This window comes from Lepidochelys kempii, chromosome 10 (assembly GCF_965140285.1).
Source record: "Lepidochelys kempii isolate rLepKem1 chromosome 10, rLepKem1.hap1, whole genome shotgun sequence".
Classification (NCBI taxonomy): Eukaryota; Metazoa; Chordata; order Testudines; family Cheloniidae; genus Lepidochelys; species Lepidochelys kempii.
This window is the reverse complement of record NC_136389.1, coordinates 55,139,876-55,166,954: the sequence shown is the minus strand read 5'-3', so window position 1 is coordinate 55,166,954 and position 27,079 is coordinate 55,139,876. Positions and strand designations below refer to the sequence as shown.

General features: G+C 38.9%; 1 protein-coding gene across 1 annotated transcript in view; it reads right to left on the bottom strand.

Annotated features, from left to right (window-relative positions):
* The window catches only part of TRPM1 (transient receptor potential cation channel subfamily M member 1), a 75,555-nt gene extending 57,652 nt beyond the window's left edge, over positions 1-17,903 (bottom strand). The window contains exons 1-8 of the mRNA XM_078854481.1: positions 17,781-17,903; positions 16,349-16,428; positions 15,008-15,203; positions 13,571-13,784; positions 9,787-9,911; positions 8,508-8,679; positions 4,986-5,160; positions 2,594-2,717 (exon numbers count right to left, since the gene is read on the bottom strand). Coding sequence (XP_078710607.1) covers positions 2,594-2,717; positions 4,986-5,160; positions 8,508-8,679; positions 9,787-9,911; positions 13,571-13,784; positions 15,008-15,203; positions 16,349-16,428; positions 17,781-17,903 — 1,209 coding nt within the window. The remainder of the gene's footprint in view (positions 1-2,593; positions 2,718-4,985; positions 5,161-8,507; positions 8,680-9,786; positions 9,912-13,570; positions 13,785-15,007; positions 15,204-16,348; positions 16,429-17,780) is intronic.
* Between the last annotated feature and the right edge of the window lie 9,176 nt (positions 17,904-27,079).

The following is a 27,079-nucleotide window of genomic DNA, read 5'->3' as shown; positions in this document are numbered from 1 at the left end:
GCTGAATACTTATTCTGTTACTTACTAAATTTTGTTTTGGCAGCAAAAGGCTGTGAAAAGTCATCCTTTGATTGATGCTTTGACTGCCGGAGTCAGATTTTATAATAAAAGATGATGCCTTCCAGACTAGCATAATATGTGACTTGAGGATTTTGAGAACATTTCCTGATGGAGTCTTCGGATGCTGGTTCATATTAATGGTGTTGGGTGGGGTTCCGTACATTTTACCTGCAATCAGGCCTGAAATTGTGGCCTTATCATGCTAACCATATAACATAGTACAGACTTCAGTTTGAGATGGACAGAAATACATGGCTTATTTACACAGGTGCGGCTCCTGTTGATTACAATGAGGCCAGCATTAGCAGAATTGAGGGAAGAACTGACCCAATGGAATCTTTTACTGGCTTCACACATTCATTGGACCAAATTCAGAAGTCCTTAACTTAGATCTTATTCAGTCAAAACTGTCATTGAGAGTCAGTGGAGTATGCATGAGTAAGGAGCAGGAGCTGGAATCTGCTGCTCTTACACACAAGGAGTAGCACCTCGCTCCATGAGTACTCCCTTTATTGCAGTGTAAATGTGGCTGAACTCAGCCTTAAGCGTAAGCTTTAGTATTTAGACTTGGGTTAAACATTTGTTCATTTAATCTGCAAGAATCAGATCCCATTCTGGAAATGCAAACTGCTGCAGATATCACATAACTACCTGGGGAAAAAAAACAAACATGAATATCCTTTTCCCCCCCTGACACTTCTCAGTGGACAGTGCCATGTTATGAGGGGGAACTATGGTCCCACTTCTCAAAGGTATTTAAGTGCCTAATTCCCATGGATTTAAATTATTTCGATGGGAGTTAGGCATCTAAATATCTTGGAGGATCTGGGTCAACTTGTTCACAAAGATCAGACTGTTGTGGTGTGTGGCATCCCTATAGTGCCTTGTGCTGGCCTAGTATTCCACTTCTAGCTGCTCGTTGCCCCATTTTCCCTCTCCGAGGTGGGTCTCAGCTCACACTCTAGTCAGTTGCAGAGGTGTTTCTTAACCCTCCGGCTGAATCACAGCCAAGAAATCCTGACTAAAAAGTCCCAACAAATAAAAAGGGATCTTCTGCTCTTTGGGGCCTCTTCAGACCATCCTCTGTTCCCCCATATTCCCTACTCCGGGTTCAGAGGATCCTGTAATAGGGAATCAGGTCCAACATTCCCTTGGCAGACAGGGATTGGCAGACTTAGTCCTAAGAAGCAGGAAGCATTTTGGAAGAAGAAATAGAGGAGAGAAATATAGACACTCTAATCATAAAGGGATAAGGAGTACTTGTGGCACCTTAGAGACTAACCAATTTATTTGAGCATAAGCTTTCGTGAGCTACAGCTCACTTCATCAGATGCATCCGATGAAGTGAGCTGAAGCTCACGAAAGCTTATGCTCAAATAAATTGGTTAGTCTCTAAGGTGCCACAAGTACTCCTTTTCTTTTTGCGAATACAGACTAACACGGCTGCTACTCTGAAACCTGTCATAAAGGGATAGGAGATGTTCTCTTCCCTCAAGAGTAGAGCTGCACCTCTTTCCAACTAATGCTCTGCCTAGTTACCTCCTCTCAGTCTACTTCATGGAGATGTGGCATTGCTTCACTAGGGACAAAATCAGGTATAGCAGAGATAAGGCAATTGTCCTAAATTTCATACTAAAAGCGTGGCACACCTGGTTACTGCAGGTAGTTAGGAGAGAGGGGTTTGGTATTTCAGCCCCACTCCCACCTCTAAAAATAACCAGCATTTAGAAAAGAAAAAACAACACTGAAAATGGAAAAAGCTAGACTTAGCCAGTTGAAACTGCTATTAAAAACAAAGCTGTTAAAATGTCATTGTTTGAAAGTTGCTGCTTCAGCTTTGCAACCAAAAAGAATTAACTGGAAATCTACCCCTTGACACAAGGGAGGATATATTCATACGATGAAAATATGAAAAAAATTCCACAGCTGCAATTAACCAAGTGGAAACATTCATTGGTTCATTTTGCATGCTAAAAACAACAGGCTCTAACCCCATGAGTACAAGCACTATTGACGGATGATGGATAAATACAATAATGAATCCAAGACAATTTTCTTTTCCTTACTAGTGAGTTTCTCCCCTGGTGGGACTTAAAGGAGTGTGACTCAATGATGTGGATAATACTGTCATGGCAAGCATGGATCAGGAATTACATTGATGCTTAAGAACACTTAAAACAATTTTTTCCCCCAGGACTTAAAAAAGACAAGTCTATTGTAAAAGACTGCAAGACAAAAAGATTAAAATCACTTCTTCTGGGAATCCTTCCTCCAATTATCTTTTCACTATCTTCTGCATCTGATCCTCCCATCATGTCTATTTTAGGGCCCAAATCTGCCATTAAGCTGTAACTTGTTTGAAATGGGAATTTGGGCATGATCTTGCCTTAGTTTATATTTGTGAATCACTGTATACATTTCTGGCACTCTGTGAATGAAAGATAAATAGTAATAATATGTAAATGGCATTTGAAAGGAAGGGTAGGGTTGTACTGAGGTTAAGGCATTCATGAATGAATGTTATGGCACTTACAAGTTCCTTCTTTTTCATACACTCCATGAGAATGACAAACAGCTGATGGGCTTGGTTCCGGTTGTAGTTGAAGGTTTTTTGAATGGTTACTAGAAGCTGGTCCCTGAGGGATTCACTTATAATCCTAATAGAAAAATAAAAGAAAATACCTAAAAATAATATAAATTATACTCCATCATTAAAACAAACAACAAAACTTTTTACATCAGTCCAGTTTCTTTGTTTTGATAACATATAATTTATCCAGGATCTTCCTATTTTATGATATAAGATTATGGGACTAATGAAAAGAGTTAGCAATAGTCTCATGAGATCCATACCAAAATTGGTTCCCGTATGTCTAAAAATCTTAACACAGGAACCAAAAACTGAATGGCAAGGAGCCTGAACCATCTTTTCATCCACAGAGGTGATAGCCAATGATGCTACATGTTCTGTACCTCCATGTGGGGATCAGCCAAGGAGTTCAGTATCCAGAAATCTCCAGAGGACATTTTACATTAAAATGCTGCAAATGTTTTTCTGTAAAGCTGAAGGAATGGGATTTTGGGGAGAGTGGGATGGGTGTATTGTGTTATGCTACTGAGTGGTACTGTATTTGTAAGTGAGTTCTTGTCAAGGGGAGCCTGGAAGCTCATACAGACTATTTAAAAATATGAAGTCTAAAGAAAAATATATATAAAAAAGTTGAAAATGTTTCAGCAATGTTTAAATGATTTGATTTGGTCTGTGAAAGTAACATGAGATGTAAGCCCTCCAATCTTAACTGGTTTCTTCATAAAACATTTATTTCAAGAAGATGGCAAATATTACCAGCAGGCATTCAGAGCGGCAAAACTGCTGAAGCTACAAAATGTAGATAAATTCAGAGCTCATCAGAAAATTATTCTCTCTAATATGAAAGCAGGGACTCCAAAGATTCTTCTTATCAAGCAACTTCTATAGCCTGAATGCAGTTATCTCATCATCATCTGATAGGAAAATTGGACATAGCATCATGCATACTGCAAGAGACAGCCATGCAGCAGAGAGCGATCAAACAGACTGATTTCTGATAAGTTCTTTCAATTAAATTTGAATACACTCGAGGAGACTAGAAAGATGCTGAAGGAGGGAAAACCGAGAAATGTGTTGGTAAATTAAAAATATTATTAATTATTATTATTATTATTAACCATGTAAAAAACACCCCAACTTAAGTGTGTGAACTTAGGTGCCCAGCAAGATATTTATGCAAATCCTTAACTTTAAGGGACGTCAGCAGGACTACTCATGTGCTTAAAGTTAAGCACATGCATAAGCATTAAGTATCTAGTTGAATCTTCACTGCAAAATAATTTTAAAAAATGCATCTTTTACATTGAGATCGCTATCTTGATGTAAAATCTTAGTGAAGAAATGAGGCTAGTTTTTATCTCAGTTTAACAAGTCAGGCTCAACCTCAGGTTGAGCAGGGTGTACAGGTTTTACCTCAAGAAGTTGCATCAAGGTAAAAATAACAGTGACTTGTCTCCACCCGGATTTAATTTCAAGATAGCTATCTCAGACAGATTTTTCTTCAGTGAAGGCGTTCGTGTTGTTTGACACCCCTGGAGAATGAAATTCTCTGTTTATCCATCGAACAGGCGTGACATTCTACAATAGCACAAGCTTCTTATAAAGGCCCTCTGCCAATTTACCTCAGTCCTGATATGGAGGGTCATTCTTTGGCCCCATTTACGGCAGGTCTACACTTTAAATGCTGCATTGGCACAGCTGCATCGATGCAGCTGTGCTACTGTAGTGTTTTAATGAAGATGCTCTAAGCTGACGGAAGAGAGCTTCTCCCATCAGCTGAGTTAATCCACCTCCATGAGAGGCAGTAGCAATGTCAGCAGGAGAACCTATCCTCCCGACATAGTGTTGTCTACACTGGCACTTAGGTTGGTATAACTCCGTCACTCAGGAATGTGGATTATTGACACTGAAGTAATTCTGTCGTGTAGACCAATGCTTAGTTCATAGCCTCACTGCCAAGGCACCCAATAAATTGTAAATTATAGTGTCATTTGTGGTGAGGGATTGTGTGACAGTGACATTTACGATAGGGATGAGACAGCCAAACTTAGGTCAGTAGGTCCCAAAACAGCCATCAGGTGGTAACAACTTTTAGTCATTGCCACCTGGGCTGGGATCAAACTGGCACCGAGAGCTGGTTGAAAAACAGGACATTTTTGTGAGCATTTTATCCTTTTGTTTTTAAAATTTAATTTTTTAACTTGAATGAAAGCTTGTGTCAAAATTTCAAAATTTTCAACCACCTCTACTGGCAACATAGAGGCAAACTGGGTAGTATCACCCCACCAACGCTCTGCGCTGTCCACAGCCTTTGTAATGGTCCCAAAAATCTTACCCCCCTTCTTCAGAATATTTGTGTGCAAAAGACAGAATGTCAGATGCTCGTCCACTGCCATCACAGATCACAACAGGGAGAGGTGGCTCTTCTCGCAGACATTCTAGGACTATAGAGATCACATTGGGACCCCCTTCAACTATGAGCCCAACCACAGGAACACCTTGTCCCAGTCCTGTAAAAGAAACAGGTGTGTCATTAAACACCAGTAACAGTGCTGGGTTTGTTTCAAAGAGGTGGAACGCTGTGAATGTGTATGAATTCTATGTTATGGCTTCCCAGTGAACCAGAGCAACGAGAAAGCGTCAGGAAAAGAAATGGAGGGTGTGCATGATTGGGTGATGGTGTGAAAGATATTGCCTACATTTCTCCACAGCCCCAAAAGAAAGCAAGCAAAATGTCTCCCAGCTGACTTTCTTCGGTCCTGCTACTTACTGTCTATTTATTCACACATGCAGTAGGTGATCCGTTTTGCAGTCTCAGTCGTGTGGGAATCTTGTTAGAATCCATCTGCAGCTAGATCAGCTATACTAACTCTAATACCGTATTACCCCAATTAATATTCTGATGGCTCCAGGCTATTGTCTCCTTGCTACTTTTGACTCGTTTGGTCATCCTCAACATGATATCCACCTATGCTTTCTCTTCAGATAAAAGCATTAATTTGCTCTTTTTATCATTAGGTTGAAATGGCTGGCCGATGTAAGAGATGACAGCTGAGCATCCCTTTGCTGTCCCTGCCTCACTATGATCTCCAGGCATAGGATGACAAAGGGAAGCCCACAGGTCACATGATCACTGGAATCTTGGTCACATGGTCACTTACACCTCAGGAAAATGCAAGGCAAAAAGCATTAGGTGCAAGCTGACTGATTTCACTGCCCATGAGCATTTGGATCAAGTGCTTAATTCTGTAAAATGATCAACTTTTCATAAAGAGGTTGTCTGTTTTTTTTAAAAAGTTAACTGAGAGACTGTGGAAGGTACCACAACAGCAACCCTGTAGATTTAATTCCTCTCTCTGCAGAACAGGCACAGCATGGACAGCGGTAGGACACTGTCCCACCAATGCGTCCTATATCTGATCTGGAGGGATCCCAGAGATTGGGTTCAGTCTTTATGCCCATTAAATCCTTTCACATCTCTGCTCAGACATCCAACAAGGGTGCCAAATAGTGCCACTTGGGGTGCCTTATTTTTTAAATTATGTGGCCACTAGTAACTGGACTGAGGCTTCCCACAGAGCATGTTTTTATCTCCTGTACTTTGTCAGATTCCCAACTTCAGTTTTATAGATGGTGAAATGACCAAACACCAATTAAACAAGAAAGGAAGCAAACCAAACTCCAGAAGTGCACACAACACATGTGCTTTAGCCTTTACCTGACACTCTATTATGTTCTTTGGCTTTTTAAAGACCGTTTAAAAACCCCAATTAGTAGCTGCTATCAGTCCCTATGCCACTGCTATTTTGAATTGATTTCCTCTTATTTAATAAATAACAGCCACTGAAAGCTCCCTAGGATAATCAGCATTACCTGAGGCACTAAAGTATTCAGATTTATTTCAACTATTGGAAAGATTTTATTTTTAATGATTTTTTTTTAAATCATCACTTTTTTTTCAATCTTGAAATTAAAAAGCCCCCTTTACATATACTACTTATTGTTGATTTGAAAAGTAATGGGCCAAATTCTCTTCTCAGTTACACCACTGTAAAAGCACTGCATTGGAACTGAGAGAACAGATTGGCCCACTGGCTGACGCATCCGATGAAGTGAGCTGTAGCTCACGAAAGCTTATGCTCAAATAAATTGGTTAGTCTCTAAGGTGCCACAAGTACTCCTTTTCTTTTTGCGAATACAGACTAACATGACTGTTACTCTGAAACCTGGCTGAAGTTGAGATTCCTAACAGGTTCAAAAATAAAAATCACATTACTTATGTAAAACCAGATTTTCTGACCCCAAATCTCCATGTTCTCTGAAATTCACATCAAAGCCAAAGTTTATTTTTACAAAACCCTGGTTTTACAAAGATTTTAAATATTTCATAAGACCTTCATGAAATTGGGGGTGTCAGAAAGAGAAAATAATTAGAGTCCTGCAAATCTGTGAATATCCGCTTTATACCCATGGATTGGATGCAGATAAAAATTTTGTATCCGTGCATTGTTCTAAAAAATAATATTATTTCATATTAACTTCTTTCTCTCACCTCCCTCATATCCCCACCCCACACACCAAGCAAGATCACAGACTTTAAAAAGTAGAGTCAATTATTAATGATAGTGTTTTTCCTCCCATTGATTTTTGGGTGAGGGAAAAAAAAATCATTGACTATTAATATTTATTAGATAACATGGAGTATTTCCAAGTCTCGTTATTCCTGCCAGAGTTTAGGAATCCATACCTGGTGAATGCCAAATTCTCAAACTCAGGAGATCTAATTAACGTTTTTAATTGTTATTTTAAAAGTGTGCCCATTTCCAGTTCTCTGATAATAAGCTCAAGAGACTCAAACTTCAATGATATGTCTGAAGAGGCAGCAGAAAATTTTTAAAGCTGACATGTCGATGAATGCAGTTTTCGTTTTGCCCTTGTCTCAGTTGCAGATTCCCAAATTGGCCTCCTGTTTTGAGACATTATTCAATAACTATGCATTATTTAGAATAAAAATAATTACTGCTGGGCAACCACAAGAAAATCAGCCCAGCCATCTCTCTCATTTACCTATCTACTTTTTTATACATTTTTTCGAGATCAGGATGTTACAGAAGGTTCAGTGGAGAAAGAAATCACCAATCAAGCCTTGAGAGAAATCACATAAAATGCATCTGATAAATGATTTAGAAATGGATAATGGGGAAGTAAGCAAGCAGCAGATCTGTATGAAACTTTACATGTGAAACCCTTAAACTAGGTGAGATTGCCTAGGTTAGAGATTCATTAAAAATCCAAATCTCTGGTTACATTCATTAGAAGAGTTGCAGAATTTTGATTGTGAAATTCAAAACGAAACTCAAGGGATACAAACCCAAATAGAGAGAAATAAAAAATGTTAGCACACACTCTTGGAGACAGGAACCACAGAGATTCACAGAATGCTGATTAAAAGGAATTAGATGAAGCATTATTCTCTGGTGTGTATTCAGTGAGGCCTCCGAACATTGGCTAGAAGTACACAAATATCTATCTTTCTTTTCCTTCATGACTCTCTTTCACTTAAAGTCTTGTGTCATTGAATTCCCTTCTCCCTACTGTTCCTCACCTTCCCCTTCCTCCTTTTCTGACCCTTACTCTTCTATGTTTCCCTCCTGTTAGATTCAAGCCTTCTGTGTTAGTAATCAGGCAGCACATGTTTTTGTCCCAGTTACACTGATCTGATCAAATTTCAGTCTCTGGTCAACAGCTGGCACAAAAAAACCTAAAGTTCAGTCCAACAAAAATATTTTTTTTTAAAAATCCACTTATTCAAGATATTAATGTTCGCAGTTTGTCTAAAATCTCCCACTGCACTTACGTGTGTTAATTTTCTGAAGGGAGATGTGTTTTTCCAGTTGACGTCGCAACTTAACTTCAGCTCCGTATTTACCAAGTGTGCCGTTGTCCGCTAAGATGAAGTGTGTATGAGAACTGTTGAGCACACAGAGCTTACTTAAAGGGTTTGACATTGTTTGGTAAACTCTTGACACCTGTCAAAAGGATACGTGCATAAAGATTAAAAAAAGGCTTTACTTGCTACTATATACACATGTAACAAACCCACAGCCACAATTTTCAACATAACGACATGCAGCACCAGGAAGAGAATCTAGTAATAGAGGCCTTTATAATCTGAAATAAAGACGAGCCTGTCTTTAGATGTCCAGCCAGTAACTAAAGGGTCTCTCCCTTGCTTCTTTACAAAGGCTAAAAACCTTCTCCATAACAATTGTATTGTGTAATTCCCTCACCCAATTTTACAACATTTTCTTCTGAATAACCTGGAGCCCCGAGTAATTCATATTCAACAACTGAGTGCCAATCTATAATGAATCCCATGTGTTGCACCTGTATGAGCACCCTGGCTGTCTACAAAACTCTCAGCATATGGCATTGGGTTAGAACCCAACACTTTCCAGTACGCAAAAAACAGGCCCCTGCTACTTGCACTAAAGTAGTACTTTTTTAGCAACACACACTCTACTTATTTTGTATTGATATGGCAGCAAGTGAAATGTATACATCGTAAGTATATCTTTATTGAAAAAGCGTTCTCAAGAGTAATCAGCTTCCTAGAAGGACACAGGCATTGTCTATCTATGATACATCTATTATATCTGTAGCTGGGCTGAAAACAGAACACGCTTCATAGCTTGCATGAATTGTCCTTTGTGTCATCAACAGTAGCTGCTGGAGATCAGAGAGCCACGTGCAATATGCTGGAATTCAAGACTAAAATCAATCAACATCTATTAACCCTTAGGACACTGATGACAAATATACCCTCTCTCATGTTTCCATTGAGAGACTAAAGGAAAGTTATCACCTTCAGCTTCTTCCTTTCCTCTTTGTACATGGAGCAGATGCAACATACCTGCCCAGCTACTGTTACCTTCTTCCTCCTTTCCTCAGCAAAACATTTTGAGCATAATCAGATGGAGAATTTGTTACAATAATGTACACTAATTTTAGCTCTAGAAATATTTTGGAAAGAGGGAAAAACACAAATACACAAGAACTGCAAACAGACGAAACATGCATTTTGTTACACAGTTGATATCCCACTACATGAGAGTTTTCTTATAGAAGAGACTTACATCTTTCCCAATCAGATCCTCCTTATTTTCCACAATGCCCCATGGTGCAATTCCTATGGCACAGATTCGTCCTCTGGACTTGGAAGAATGATCTTTCAAGGCATCTCCCACGTGGCGAATTACTCCTATAGGTACAATTCATTTAAATTTATTCTTGACGCTTCAGAGGCTTATGCTGAAGTGCTGATACATACTTAGCTATTATTTTCAAACTTTACAGCGTAATATACTTGAAAGGCACACACATTTTTTAAAACTGTTTTCAGAAAACCCTAGTTTCTGATAAAGCATCCTTTAAATAATATGCTTTGGAATTTAAAAAAAATCCTTAATTTTTTTATATTAAACAGTTTTCTGCTCCCTTGCTCTGTGTACAAGTGTCTTCACATCAATGGGGAGGAAGCACTATAAAATACTCAAAGGAAACAAACAAAAATAGCAAAAAGTAGTTTTTGGTAAATTTTTGCAGTTCTAGCAATCTTAAATGCTACTTGTAACTAAAAGAGAGAGAATTTTTGTTGCAGAGAAATGTGAGTTTCAAGTTGATAGGGTCCATTTAAGTATAAAAAATATAAGATATGAGTGAAAAACGTTGTTATAACACTGCCCCTCATTCTATATTGTCTCTTCATTTTGTTGACACACTTACATTTCTCCTCCCTTGGTGTTCATACCTCAACTACTAGAAGAGGGCCTCATCCTCCCTGATTGAACTAACCTCGTTATCCCTAGCCTGATTCTTGCTTGCGTATTTATACCTGCCTCTGGAAATTTCCACTACATGCATCCGATGAAGTAGGTATTCACCCATGAAAGCTTATGCTCCAACATGTCTGTTAGTCTATAAGGTGCCAGAGGACTCTTTGCCACACTTACAATAGAATAGCCTTCCAAGGGTATTGATGAAAGAACCATTCATTGAATAATTTATAACTGAGGTGGACAAAGTACTGAATAATATACAATGGAAAATAATCCTGCACTGAAAAGGAGATGCGTCTAAATGACCAAATAAGTCTTTACCATTTCTAATAGCTATGATTTATTATACACCAAGAAAACTCAGTCAACTTTACTTTAGCTTGAGGAAATGCAATAATTCAGATATTGCTCGGAAGTCCAGGAAACTAGAAATGGAGTGAAACAGTCAAAACTGAAGCTGAGGCAGGTAACTGCTCCTATGAGTATCTGCACTTAGATTACACTTTGAAGTCGTAGAGCCCAAAGAGAGAAACCATCCTCATTCCAGTTGCCTTCTTAGGCACTGATCTTATATTGTAATGTGTGTGGGTGAACCCTGCATCCTCATGAAGCCCCACTGAAGTCACTTCAACCCCAGTCCTGCAGAGACTCACATTTGGAGCTTAAACTGACACACTGTGTTTAGTACCATTGGCTTCAGTGAGACTATTCATAGTGTGTCAGCTTAAGCACATGCATAAGTCTTGGCAAGACTGGGGTCTTATTGTGTGTGAGATACAGCAGCAAGCTAAATGATAGATATCTAATAAATCAAACATTTCTTTATTTAAAAATGGTTCTCATCAAGAGCAATCACCATCTTATATTTGTGAGGGTCTTAAGAGGACATGTAATATATACCTATGAAACATCTGTCAAAGAGGATCCCATGCAGGCACAGAGATCTGCCTGCATGCTTCATAATGCAGGATCAGGCCCTTTGTTTGCATACATTTTCTATGAAATAACCAATTACAAAGAGATAGTGTAATTAAAAAACCCCACCATATACTAGAAATATGGTCAAAAGAAATTACATCTGAATATGTTGAAGCTCAGTCAGTATCAACACAGCACACATCAAATAGATTAAAAACTGACTGACAGTGATGATTCCCCATTTACCATTACATTTTACTATCTGAGTGTATGCGACTGGTTCTTGGCCCTCTGCTATCTAACATTTTTATCAGTGACCCAGAAGAAACCAAAATCTTGCAGCTGACACACAGATTGGGGAAGTAATGAAGAGTGGGGCAAAAAATCAGTGGGTTCAATGGACGAACATAAGAACGACCATACTGGGTCAGAGCAATGGTCCATCTAGCCCACTATCCTGTCTTCCGACCGTGGCCAATGCCAGGTGCTTTAGAGGGAATGAACAGAACAAGGCAATCATCAAGTGATCCATTCCCTATCGTCCACTCCCAGTTTCTGGCAAACAGAGGCGAGGGACACTCGGAGCATGGTGTTGCATCCCTGCTCATCCTGGCTAATAGCCATTGATGTACCTATCCTCAATGAACTAATCTAGTTCTTTTTTGAATCCTGTTATAGTTTTGGCCTTCACAACATCCCCTGGCAAAGAGTTCCATAGGTTGTGTGAAGAAGTACTTCCTTTTGTTTATTTTAAACCTGTTGCCTATTAATTTCATTGGGTGACCCCTACTTCGTGTGTTATCTGAAGGAGTAAAGAACATTTCCTTATTCATTTTCTCCACACCAGTCAAGATTTCATAGACCTCTATCATATCCTCCTTCGTCATCTCTTTTCCAAGCTGGAAACTCCCAATCTTTTAAATCTCTCCTCATACAGAAGCTGTTAATTAAAAATGTTAATCATTTTTGTTGCCCTTCTCTGTACCTTTTCCAACTCCAATATATCTTTTTTGAGAGGGGGCGACCAGAGCTGTACGCAGATGTACGCAGATTCAAATTGGGGGGCGGGCATACCAGGAATTTATATGCAGGCATTATGATATTTTCGGTCATTCAATAAATTGCCCTGTTCTGTTCACTCCCTCTGAAGCATCTGGCACCAGTTCCTGTCAGAAGACAGAATACTGGGCTAGATGGACCATGGGCCTGACCCACTATGGCCATTCTTATGTCCTTAAGAGGACAGGTGACCGATACAGAGCAAACTGGATCACTTGGTAAACGGAGTGCAAGTCATTTGTGTTTCAATACAGCCAAATATAAGCTCATAACATCCAGGAACAAAGAGTACAGGCCATGTTTACAGGATGGGGAAGCAATGACTTTGAAAAAGACCTGGGGATCATGGTGGATAATCAGCTGAACATGAGCTCCCAATCCAGCGCTATGGCCAAAAAATGTTCATGTGATCTTTGGATATATAAATAGGGGAATCTTAAGAAGAAATAGGACAGGTTAGATGATCTCTGGTTTTGGCACTTGCACGACTACTACTAGTTCTAGTGTTCACAATTCAAGAAGGATGTTGAAAAATTGGAGAGGGTTCAGAGAAGAGCCAGGAGAATGATTCAAGAATTGAAAATCATGCCTTATAGTGAAAGACTCAAAAACCTCAATCTGTTTACTTTGACAAAGAGAATGTTAAAGGGTGATTTGATCATAGTCTGTAAGTACCAACATGGGGAACAGAAAGTTGATAATAGAGGGCTCTACAACCTAGCAGATAAAGACATAACTAGATCCAATGGCTAGGAATTGAAGCTAGATAAATTCAGACTCGAAATAAGGTGCACATTTTTAACAGGGAGGGTAATAAACCTGTAGGACAAAATTACTAAACATTGTGGATTCGCCATCAGTGGAAAAATGTAAATCAAGATTAGATGTTTTTCTAAAAGATATGCTCTAGTTCAAACAGAAATTAGTTCAGGGAAGACCTATGGCTTGTGTTATGCAAGAGGTCAGATGAGATGGTTGCAGCAAACCCTTCTGGCCTTATGACCTATGAATCTCTTACGCACTTTCATATCATCTACCACTGAGAAAGACCATATGTAGAAACATTTACTCCATAAGTCAAATTCAGAAGATGGTAATTTCTTACCAGTACTAACTCCTCCAGTGAAAATCCAGGCTCCTGTTGTCATGGCAGCCTTGATCAGGCCTTTCCCAAATACTTGTTTCAATTTAGGTTGCAATTCAAAATTCTGGAGGCCCCCATGGACAGAGATTAAAAGCTTGGGAAGTTCCAGTTGCCAGTCTTTCACCATGAGATGAAGCAGAGAATCTGGTTTGGTGTCATACGACACACGTATATACTGCAAAATAGTTTGTAACAGTGCCTTAATATTATGGTGCTATTTTCTTTGTTATACCTTCCATTGACTGAGAATTGAGGAACCAACAAATCTAACATGAGCAAGGAAGGATTTTAATGCTTTTTAAATATTGTACCACAAAGTTTCTATATTGCTTGTAATGAGAAAAATTGGTAAGCCTGAGTCGCATTGCTCCACTGTTGAGGAGCGGAGAATGTGCTATTCATTACACAGGGAACAAATATTTGATAGTAGTCAATCTAGCAGAGAAAGATCTAATGCATGATCCAATGGCTGGAAGCTGAAGCTAGAAAAATTCAGACTGGAAATAAGGCATACATTTTTAACAGTGAGAGTAATTAACCACTGGAACAATTTACGAAGGATTGTGGTGGTTTCTCCATCACTGGCAATCTTTAAATCATGATTGGATGCTTTGCTAAAAGATATGCTCTTGGAATTTTTTTGGGGGGGGAGATGGGGGGTTTCTTTGGCCAATATTATATGGGAGGTCACACTACATGATCACAGTGGTCCCTTCTGGCCTTGGAGTCTAGGACTCTATGAAATCTATGAGTAAAAGAGGTTGCCATTTAAAAAAAAACAGCTTGGGTTGGAAAGGGGAAGTACTAAGTTTTCATTAGGAATTTGAACTAGGGGAAATTACCTCCTTGAAAAAGATCAAGATGTTTTCTTTGGTTCATTGAATCCTGTTTTGACTACCAAATTAGAGTCCTTATCTACATAGCAGAAGTTGGCTTATGCAACATTTTATCCTATTTCATTATTTTGTTAGTTTTTCTACCTCTTGAGCATTGGCTTTTTATATTATATTTACTTCTAAAATCATGACTTTATGGCAATTTTCTTTTTAAACTACTGACATTCTATTAAATGGGAATGGGACAACCATATGTGTTTGTTTTCTGTAACTTTTATTGGTTTTGCAGTATGTTGTTCCCTTTTGCACCCCAGCGTATTTCATTTGGGAGTCTTACAGGGAGGCCAGGGGACAAATTCCAGGAGTGGCTCCTTCTAGAACAGCGATCAGGCACAGAGGAATGCTTGAGTGGAGAAGCTTGGATTGCGGCTATGTATACTATACCTGCTCTGCTGAAAGACACAGGACTCTACTTTCCAACATTGTCAAGCTTGGATCAGGCCCTCAGTGAGCTGGGGATCTAGATGACTGATGTTTGTATAGCATGTGTTCTGTTCCTTACCATGGCCTTATTTGAATGTCCACCTCCCTGGAACTCAAGATTTCCATAGGCATCTGTTGGACATGTTTGGGTGTGTTTACTGATGGACCATTTTTCTGGCTGAGGTTCCAATTGCTTTGTTTCCTCTCCATTTTTGTTAGCTGCTGTACTTGGTGGAATTGGAATATGTTGACTAATAAGCTGGCCACAGCAGCACCTGAAACCAAAGTCAGATTTTGCACCAACGATGAACATATTGTCTCCAATATCTGATAGTGTCACCTTTAAAAAATAAAACAAACTCCCCCAGAAACAAAAAATTAGATTTCAGACACAAAAGATTCTGGCTGACCTACCTATTTTATACCTGGCATATAGGACTTTCTGAGAGTCACTGAAACACCTCCTATGAGCCATACCAAACCCACTTTTCAGAGGTGCCAGCTCACATGTGTTGCTTAGTGCTTAAGGACTAAATAGTTCACTTCTGTAAGAGGATTGGACCCTGAGGGTCTGGTTCCTGTGCCAGGGGAAAATAGCAGCTGTGTGGAGCCTGTCTCCCTTTTTCTGCTGCTATCCACTATGTGGGTAATCTGTGCAACAGCAGAAGGGGGCACCTTGAACCCCCTTCCACCTCTGGGCGGCCACTCAAGCAGGGCACAATTTAGCCAATTGATAATACAGTAGCAGTAATACTAAGTATTACAGTACAACTACATCCAGAACAATGAGGCCATGCTACTATCTTGCTTCGTGAACCAGGATTATACCATTCCCTTGGCTTCTCATCTATCTCAGAATCCAATGTAAAGTTGGGTTTTGATTTTATGAAATCTCCAAGGATTTGCTACATTCTGCTTCTCTGGCCTTATTGCCATCTTCTTCCCCTAACACTCATTCCACTCCTCCAGTCTGGGTCTCCTCTCTGCTCCTTTTCTTCTGTTCTATGCAGAATGTGCAAGTGTATGAGCTTGTCAACACAGTGGAGTAATGCTTAGGATGTGTGATTTCTAAAGCGCATTGATGTGTTGCACTGTGCAGACCCTGCTGGTCTCAAACAGTACTATATTAAAGCACATTATGGTACTTTTAGTGCACTCCAGCAGTTTCTACATGGACTAACTAATGAGCAACGCATTAGTTTGTTTTAGAAATCCCTCCTCCCCCAGCCCAGCGTACACTGCTGCTCTGTGAAGAGAAGCCCTTTGCCCCACTTTCACTTTTGCTCCCTTGGCTTCTTTCCCTCAAGCACAATGAATAAAAATCAGCTCCCAGCTACATCATGTAAATTCAGAACAATTCCATTGACTTCAGTGATAAGAATTGTTTTATTTACTAATGTAAATGCTTAAAAATGGTCACCTGTTAACATCTTTGTTGTTGGCAATTATGCAGATGCATTCTCTTTTTGAAAAGGTCTTCTCTATCCAAGCCTTTTGACCCTGAAATAGGAAAAGGGAAATCAAATATTGATATATTTGCTGAGTGGCCAATACAGTAAAATGTCTACCTCTTAGTTTCCTTCCTGAAATATAACTTTGATTGTCAAATGAGATATTTACAATGCACGTTTCAGGAGGATAGACTCCTTAAATTCTAGCATGGTACTCTCATCTACTGAGGAAAGCATGAACTCCTCCACCAAGGCATAGTGAGAGCAGGGAAGGAAGACACTAATTATGAAGATAAATGGGAATTGTGTGGGACCATTTCCCCTGCAAATGCAAACCAGAATTTATCATACCAAGCTCACAATGTTTTTGAAACTGGAATTGTAGATGAGCTAAAACAATGCCACAGGTCTGTGCAGTACAATTAGAAAGTCCATTGCAACAACATAGTTCAATTAGATTTGAAAACAATGAATGGAGAATACAGCTCAGAAACCAAGGTTTCCCAAACTCTGGGCTTGCAATCCCCATTCTCAAAACCTGTAATCTTGACCCTGAGCAGGCAAAAATTTGCCACCATTGTAACACCAAAACGAACAACTAAGTATGAAGATTTGAAAAGGATACTTTGATTTTAAAGAGGTACAAAATGTTAACCACAGTCACAATTCAAGGATATGGATAAGCCTGTCTTCTGGATGAAATTCATATTCTGTCCCTGGAGAGAAGAGTTCACGTCACTAGAGTCCCCAAAGAAGCAAAAGCATGCCACCAAAGAATAATTACTTAAATAACCAGCAAGGAGAGAGAGTTGGTCATTTAGGAAAGCCTACACTCTTGCTCTTATTTCAAACAGTCAGGTTATCAGTGTACCAGGTAAGAGTTACCTCCCTTCATTTTGATAGGAGTTGCTGGTGAATGGAACCCATGCCATCACAGAGCATTGCAAAAGTCAAGAATTCATTAGACAGCACTTAATGAAATTCACTACGGCTTCATGAACCACACAGAACAGGTTTTCAGGCATTTTCTTAGCATCAGGAATTTGATGACATCTGAAACAGTGCGGCCTTCAGGGATTAGATGCAGTGCTGTGGATCAGTATGGCCTGGACTTATTTCTTTCCAGACATTGCTTTGGCACCATCCGTGTAAATTGCTTTTCGCTGCTCGCACTGAAAATGGAACATTATAAATGAACATTCTCCTTGTATGTGTTTGACACAGCTTTAGAAGATAGCAAGTCTTTTGCAGTAGTACCAGCAGAAATATAGCTCAAATATGCTGGAAGGTTTGTAGCATCAAAGACATTGGATATTCATGAAGCTGAATTGCTGAATAATCACTTTTCCTGAGTTTTGAAATCCGTTCACTCCCTGATTTCTTGAGCCACATGGCTAATACGGCATAGAACAGTGCTATCTGAGAAAATACAGCTGCTTCAGCCTCTGTAACTTTTGAAACCATGTATATCGTGAAGGAAAGCCTAAGATTTCCTGTAATGTTAGATGGCTTTTGCAGTTGCATGATCGTACAGATATCAAATAAGATGATACCTACTGACAATGCCAATCTGAGTAATCCAGTCTTGTTACATTTTCCAGGCTTCAGGCTTTCTTTTCCCCAAATCCACAATCCAATTCAGTGTTCCCTTTTTAAATATTGCGGTAACTTTGAAGACATCGTGCTCTTGGCAGCAGCCAGCATTTTAGAGCACGTTATAACCGGTGGTTTCGAATCAACTGACGTAAAACCCATGTGTCATTGTATGCTGCATTTACTTTTACTTTTCTGAGCTATCACTGAAACCTGTTGCTGCTTCCTTCATTTTGAAACCGTCCAACTTTCAGAATCAACCCTTGGCCAGAAGTGAGCTCCACAGACAGATAGATGCAATGTGGTTGTGTAAGGCTCAGCAGTGCTGTCATCCAGTTTTCCAGTTCGGGAGCACATTTTGCCATTGTCCATGTGCATGGGTAGTTGTGCTTTGTGGTACACATTAAATAAATTGGACTTGTACCATTTTGCATAAGGTAAATCCAGGCACACCTACAACACCATCCTCCCATAAGAGATTAATCATGTTTCACTCGTCGAGTCTCTAGCAGCATGCTGTGCTAGTCTACACCAAACCCCTAATTGGGGTACTTATATCAATGTAGTGGTTTTAAAGGGGTATGGCATTCCAGGCTTGTGTTTATCCAATTTTTTTGCCATTTTAAATATACTGAATTTTGTGTGTGTGGCCTTTCATAACTCCCCTCTCCGAGTGCTCAGCTACTATAGAAATGGGGACCCTGTAAGTGCCCGGATAGATAGATACATCCTCTCCAGGAACCCCTCAAGGGATCTGTAACCCCCAGTTTTGGAAACCCTACTGTAAGCATTTCAGGGGAGATAAGTTCAGGATGTGGTTGATAAGCGATGCTGTGCATGTGACTTCTCCACACAGAATACTGAAAAGACAACCTGACAATCATCAAAATAACTGGATTGTACACCGCCAATGCAGGTTGTTATTTCACCCTATTCTTTTTACTCTGCAAAGACAGCCAATTTTTCATTGCTACTTGATCTTCTTCATGGAGAAATATTAAAGTTAGTTACAATTTGGAGCAACAACCTGAAGTCTAAGGCTCTCTGTTCTGCATTTATGTTTGGAAGGAAAGCTTTTGCAGTTAAGTTTCTCAAGTGAGCTCTAGAGTATATCTGAATTCCCAGCTGTGCATTCATTGTATTATAGGTTTCAGAGTGGTAGCCGTGTTAGTCTGTATCAGCAAAAACAATGAGGAGTCCTTGTGACACCTTTGAGACTAACAAATTTATTTCGGCATAAGCTTTTATGGGCTAAAACCCACTTCATCAGATGCATTATATTATCGTTATTTTTAATAAAGTCTGTTATCTGCCACTGCACTTAAAAAAGCATTGCACACCCACACCCCAAATGCACCACATACAACTAATACATGACACACTTATTTTTCAGTGCTAATGAGAGGAACGGGAAAGCAGGCATTATAGATCAGTGGAATAAAAACTCACAAAGCACGTTCAGTCAGCCTTTGAAGTTTCACTGCCCTTGTCTGTTTAATCTTCTTACTCAGAGCTTGATTATCCAGTGCAAATACTTAAGCAGACACATCCACTGTCAGAAAATAGGCACCTTATCCACTTACTTGATATGGATTTTGCACAATTCTGAAAAGCTGCTACGATCACTCTGGATGGGAATTTATTTGGTTTCTTGAGAAAAATATAAGCATGCATACTGTCCCTAGTGAGTTTGGAAAAACTAAGTACTTTTTAACAGCCTCTGAACAGAAGAATTTTGAAAGGATTATGACAGATTAACTACAGTTTTCAGGCCAAGTGCCAGTAGGTGTATTTATGCTGAGAGACAAATAGGTATTGCCAGCAAGATCATGCCACTAAAGCTCTCTGCAGGTTTTCTATTGATCTGTACGAAACACAAAAGTGCTAGACCTAAACTCATTGAGTGTACTGAAGTTCAAAACTGCTTATTATTACAAACACAAAATGCTCTAATCAAAACCGAATCTTGGAAAGACGCATTTCAAATGCTTAGTGGCATATTTATTCTCCTTTGTGAAAACTGACAAAGGTCTCTTCAATTAAGGTAAAACAAAACAAAACAAAACAAAACAAAACCTTTGCTAATTCTTGGCTTCCAGCCTTGAATCTACTGCTCTGTCTGGAAAGAACTTTAATTAATATTCGGCTTTACTCTCCTACCACAGGGTCTTGAGTAGTTCCCACTGCCACCAATGAGAGGTGCTTGTATCCTGCAGTGAGAATGGAGACCACTGTTGCTTAGTATGTTGACCATGCAGGTTATAAGACCTAGGCTTTCAAAATATGCTCCATAGTTAAAAATTTGAGCAATAATTAATGTTAGAAAAGACAACTGTCCTTTTTGCTGTGCACTGAGAGCCCACAAAGCAGCCTGTTGCTCATACTCAGAGAAAGGCATGTACAGGACCAGAGATGTGCAGCACTACTGAATGAGTAAACAAGTATTTTTCATGTTTGATACGTGGTCTGAGGGGGAAATCCCATTTCACTCCAGCTGGCTGGTAAAATGAAATAAAAATTATTTGGACTGTTTTGGAAAGTCTGATTAAACAATTACAGGGCTTGATCCTCAGTCCTTACTTGGGCAAAGCTTTCACTGAAGTTTGGTGTAAAGACAGCAAGCAGCTGTGGTACCAGAGTTGTGTATGCATTAGCTGAACCTGCAGAGAAAGAGATGTAAGAATCAAGCTACCCATCTGGAAATTTCATACTGCACCTTTTCCCCCCTACTCTCTATTTCGTCGTCAGGTGCTGTGAATTTTCAGTTACTGTATATTTGCATTGAGCAATGGTGACATTTAGTGACCAGCTGTATTAATCATAGTTGAATGGTCATTATAGATAGTGTGAGTTTCCTTGGGCCATGCCTCTCTTGGTTTCAGTGCAGAGCCTCAGCTAATGTAAACTGTTACAGCTCCATAAAGGAGCTATGACAAGTGAGGATGGAATCTTCAGAGATTTTAGCTGCTATAATCTAAGTCTCAGCTAAGTATGTGGAAATTGTGGTGTGGCAGATTTTCATGGGGACAGCAAAAGGCACATCCCTGACACACAGACCACCCTCTATCAAATTTAAGTCCCCATTGCAAAGCATGGGGGCACTAGTGTGTTTCAAAGACAAGGTTGCCAGAATTTTTTTGAAATGGGGTAAACAATATTTTCCCTTAGCCTTGTTCTCAGAAAGACTGAACTGGATTGGCTGAAATAAAAAATAAAATAATAATAAAAAATATCAGCCCGAGGCAGACAGCATGGAAAAATTTAGCCTGACTGGTTCAAGTTTGGCAAAATTAAATAACCTAAAAACAGAGTCTTATAATGGGAAGTGTTGAGCGACCTTCATAACAGGCAGAGCAACCAGCCCCACCTATAATAGTGTTGTCACAAAGTGTCCAGTTCTGCAAGGTGGAATCAATGGGAATATAGGGAGTGTGGCCCTTGCAGGATGCGACTCCATAGGGTACAGCAGTAATTTATATTCTGCTGTAAAATCATTAAGTCTCAATTGGGACTAGAAGATGACCACATTAGCTGAAGCTGGAGAGGCTTAGCAAAGGGTTCTATATCATATTAATTAGCAGCCTTTCCTCTAGTAACATACAGTGTCTTTGCTACACACACATTCTGTAACAGGAGGTAAAACTGTCCCAAATGTATATATGATTATTTTCAAAAATGTGTGTTTAATACAGGCTCATATTGAATGGAATATTTAGAGGCTAGATTAGCTGGATAGCAGGTATTAAATGGAAAAATCTATCTTATGCCCCTCCCCAAAATATTGTGCCTTAAATGATAATAAATTATTGATATGTATGAGGTCTCAACTCAGCAAGATATTTAAGTATGTGTGTAACTTTAATAGGATTTCATATACTTAACATTTTGCATATGCTTACATTTCTTGCTGAATTGGGGCCTGAAAACTAAATCAATGGCAGTTATTTACACACACAGTCATAAAAACCAAAGTGACCTCAACTACACAGACACAAAACTGATTTGCAGTGGAGTTTTACCTCCAGTATCAAGGCAGAATTGGGCCCTGCAAAATCAACATCAGAAATATTTGGAATAATCTCCATTAAAAGTCACATTCTAAAAAGGAGATGAAGTTACAGGTCCCAGAAAGAACAGCTACTTGACTTCTGATGAGACAATCAGGAAATACAGATTTGCATTCGGGATCTGATAGTTAATATTCTTTAAGACCTTATTATTATTAATTATTAAGAAGATAGCTGGTATAGCTACTTCCACCTTTTCATGTTCTCTGTATGTATCTTCTTACTATATGTTCCATTCTATGTATCCAATGAAGTGGGCTGTAGCCCACGAAAGCTTATGCTCAAATAAATTTGTTAGTCTCTAAGGCGCCACAAGTACTCCTGTTCTTTTTATTATTTCAGATTTCCTTTTTTAAAGGGCATTTTAATCTGTCTTTCTGTGCTACAAAGAAGTGGCTACATTTCCTGAAAGGATGGCCTTTCTGGCAGTTTATTATTTTATGCTGACCCACTACATTATAAATTACTTTAAACATGCAACTTTATAAGTCAGGTCTTCAGCTTGTGTAAACTGGCATAGCTCCACTGACAACAATGAAGCTACTCAATTTTCCACTGACGCTTATGGAGTTACGCCAGTTTATACCAGTGAGGATTTGGCCCTATATCTTTTTTTATATATATATATAATTTTTTTACAGTTGGTCAAGAATTCATACAAAAGATACACCGCTGGTATCAACAAACTGAAATTATTCTGATAGGAATAATATATGCTCCTACGATAGCCTTGTTGAAGTGAATGAATTAATCACATTCTTTCATTTATGTGAAAAGGTATTTTAAAAGAGGACACTATGAACAACGGTGTGTTAGAAAGTAAATCTACCACAGCAAGGGTTTGATAAATTGGAAAAGGTGCTGCTATATCCTAAATCTGAAGTATTATCTTAGCTTGTAATAACTAAAAAAAATGGCAAGAGGTAAATGCAGGACATACTCGTGCATGTACTTCAGAACTAGAAGATACTCATTCTATTTTAATTACCTTTTAATTTTCATACTTTAACACTAAAACACTGGTGCAAGATTTCATGATACATGTTGCTGTACCTCTGTGATTAGAATAGGATGCTTTATTCAACAGGGAACAACAGGCCCAATCCTACACACCCTTATGCACATGGAAGTAGCCTCATTAACTTCAATTGACTATTTGTGAGAGTAAGGATTATTCATATAAGTGTTTGCAAGACTGGGCCCTAAATCACAGATCTAATTAGTACTAGTGGGAGTTGCATAGTGCCTTGAACATGCATTCCTCCTAAGCTATCCTCATTTTGCTATGATCGCAGGATGCACAAACACCAACAATACATGGATGATGACGAGTGGCGAAATTCAATATTTGAATTATTCATTCTTTTAAAGGATTTATAATTACATGTTAAAATGGGGTGGGCTGGAAGGGGAAGGAATACTGGTATATGAATTAATGCTAGGCAGGCTGTAAAATACGAACCCATTTAATAACTGCATAGTAAAATTCCTATTTATAATTAAAATGTATAAAATGTTTAAAAAAAACACTTTTTGGGAAGGAGGACTCTTAAAATACAATAACCTTTAATCTCAAGTGACTGTATGACACACAAATTGATGTTTCTTCTGGAAACAAGTTGCACAAACATACATTTCAACCCGCACCCCCTAGTATGTTTACATTCAGGCTATATACTATTTACCCAATTTGGTCCCTTAAGAAATTAACTTTAATTTGCAGCCCATGCTGTACTTTTTTCCTGGGAGCAAGAATCTGCAGGCAAAAGTCTGCTAAATAGTTCTGGCAGTAAAGAATTTGCTACTTGCTGTGGCTAATTTTACACTCAGTAAAGCAATTACTTTACACACACTGGTTGGTACGTAAGCTATAATTGAATATGTCATGGCAGAGTTGGCCGCACTTTGTGCCCTGCTGCCTTCTGTTATTTTGAAAACACAAAGAATTTCCAAATAGTTTAACCCTTAGGCTGCTGTGGTAGCACAGCAACACTCCCCGCATTATTTTAGCGGCCATATTGGAAACACTGGAACTCAATGGTTAAAACTCCATTCTGGAGAGACTAAAAATAAATAACTAAAATAAAAACACTATTATATAAGAAAGAATTTTTTGGAAATACCAACACTATTTGAGAACTTTCTAAAAATTTGAATATTCCAGGATCGAAATCGTCCCAGAAAGTGAAAGCAATAGACAATTTCAAAATTGGTTTTTAAAAAATGTTTGAATAAAGGCAATTTTCAGCATATGCGCTCGACCCTCTATCAGTCCTTACAGAAGTAAAAATTCCACAGCAGTCAATGGAGGTTGATGTCAATAGGAGTTTTGCTTGAGTAAGGAATGACTACGCACAGCAGGCTGGGCCCATTGTGACTAGAATATAGCATGTTCTGGTATGTTAAGGCACACTTTTGTATAGCGTCCAATGAGATGGATATTTTCTGAAGGCAGGAAAAAATATAGCCCTTAACTTCAACAAAAGATAATACAAACGGGTTATAAATAAATGAAATACTTTACTACTAATGATGCTGACATGTTGTAAGCATTTACTACTGCATCTGTCTAAAAATGACAACTTACCAACATATTCTGCACTAAAAAATTAATTGAAGACACGTGTAAATTAAAATAATTACCAGGCAAACTTGATACACAGTGGGGTACATTAATCTTCACTGTCCTCTCAGGAAAGCCCCTTTGATAAAGTCAGGTGTGCTGATACGTATGGCTCTGCCTATGGCCCCGTGGGAGAATACAAGAAAAAGATAATTGCACTGATGGTTGATATTACCTTTTCTGTGGAGCTCCTCCTTGGGCACCTGGGACCCACCATGGTAGGTTTCAGTAGCATGGCTGCATTGGAGTCATGCTGCCAGAGAGCTGACAGATAACAAAAGCTGAACCTGGCCTACCATGGATCCACCAGTTTTGCAAGTTTTGCGGTTGAGCTCCATGGCCATTTCTGGGATGTTGTGAGGGAGGATCTCAGTGAGTTGATCCTCATTGAGACTTCTGACCCTCAGAGCCTCCTCCTATGTATTTTATCATGAGAAGGCACCACCTGCTCCATGAGATACAGAAACACCATAACTAGAAAGGATACTGGTGACATAAATGTTCTTCATCTGTTTGTCAGGGAGAACAGATAGCAATGCAGGCCTGAATCAGAATCATGTTTTGTACTCTTATCAGACTTCCATAATACTCAAGTATCATCAGAATCTGATAAATCCCAGTTAAAGAGAAGAAAGTCTGGTTATCAGAGGGTGAGTATTGAAACAAACACTGAGTTCCAAAACTGAAAGACTACTAATTGATTTTCACTCAGTTTGGGAAAAAAAGAAAACCACCAGCTAAACTAGCATTCCTTTTGTATTTGTCGCAAATATAATGCCAGCTTAGCATTCACACACTTAGGTGGGGAAAAATTTGTTTTATATACTTGTCTATCAGCTACAGAATTTCTCCTTATTATTGTCCGACAGACATTACTTGCTTATTCTGAAACATAGTTTAAAGACAGATTTCCAACTATTTACAAAATTAATTTTGGAAGTTGCCCTGTTCTCCCTTTTCCTTCTTGCAATTCCTATTTCAAGTTACACTTCCTTCACAATAAACAATGAAAAGCTTAGGAAGTAGCCTAATTGTATCACTGTAATTGCACCTTAATTGTAGCATCCAACTTAGCATAATTATTTATGGATCTTTTTAACCTTAATCACAATTATATTTGATCACATTAAAAAAGAACGCAAAATAGAAGATGGTCAAAAATACACAGAAAAGTAGTTTTAAAACAAGTCAAACGTCCTACCTGCTTGTTGCTGGAAAGTTTTGTTTCCGATTTTGGAAATATGATTTACGTGTAATAGAAATAAGTTAAATTTAACTGAGTTTCTGTTCCACCTTTCCTTTTATTGTTAGATTTCTCTCATCTTTCTGCTAGGACTTCCAGCCTCTCTGAAGTCCCTTAGTATCCCCAATGAGATGGGTTTCCACCACTTTAAGAAGAGAATCTCATATGATAACCATGTGAGCAACTTCTTTGTTCAAACCAATCTCATGACTCCTTTGAAGGTAATCCTTTAGAAGTCTCATGACCCATCTCTCTGCCCACAGGGTATTTTCATCTCTTGGTGGAACAAGGCACAACAAATCTACTTTGATAGTGCCCAAATCTCCAATTTGTTAAACCTTCTTTTCTCTCTCAAACAGTGGCTTTACTCACTATAAGAATGCCGGCACTGCAGAAAGGCTAAATGCAGAGCTGAAACTTTTAATTTGAAGTGTCCCCTCCCTTCTGCTAAAATTTCAACTTTATTTGCATAATTGAGACAATTGGACATAATAGCCCTTTCAGGGGTCCTCATTAGACGTACAGCTCTACATTCTTTGAAAATGGGGGGAAAAAGAGGTCATACAGCATTAATTATATCTAATCCTTTTTAGAACAATTTGAAGTTAGGCAAGATGTCTGTATTGAAATAGCCAAAGTAGTAAATAAGCCATCCATTATGGAACTTTATACTTTACATATCACACACATTTTCATCCCCCGTTGCTGCTGCCACTTGAATTAATTCATTTACAATGAAAGTTTCTTCTGTATCTTCCATTACTTGTACATTATTAATGGCAGATGACACAATCTGTGGTTAGCATTTCTTTTTGCTGCTCTAACTTCCTGTGAAATGATAGATCTTACTTGTTCTTTAAGCTACCAACATAGTGAATGACAATAAATACAGGCCACATCTCTGACACACTTAAATATGATCTAATTCACCTCCTTTCTTGCACTGTATCGTAAAAACAGGCAGCCTGTTAGACTCTAGCTTTATTTCAAGGTTCCTTTATCCAGGCACTCAATCCCATCCTCAACATTCTAAGACCACATCAGTTTTGGATTGGCAAAGAAACGTTTTCACAGACAAACTTTCAATGCATCCCCTTCCCTGAAGGCCAGTAAATCCACTTAGGGCTAGACCATGCACTTCTTACTCAGGCAAAACTTCCACTGATTTCACAGT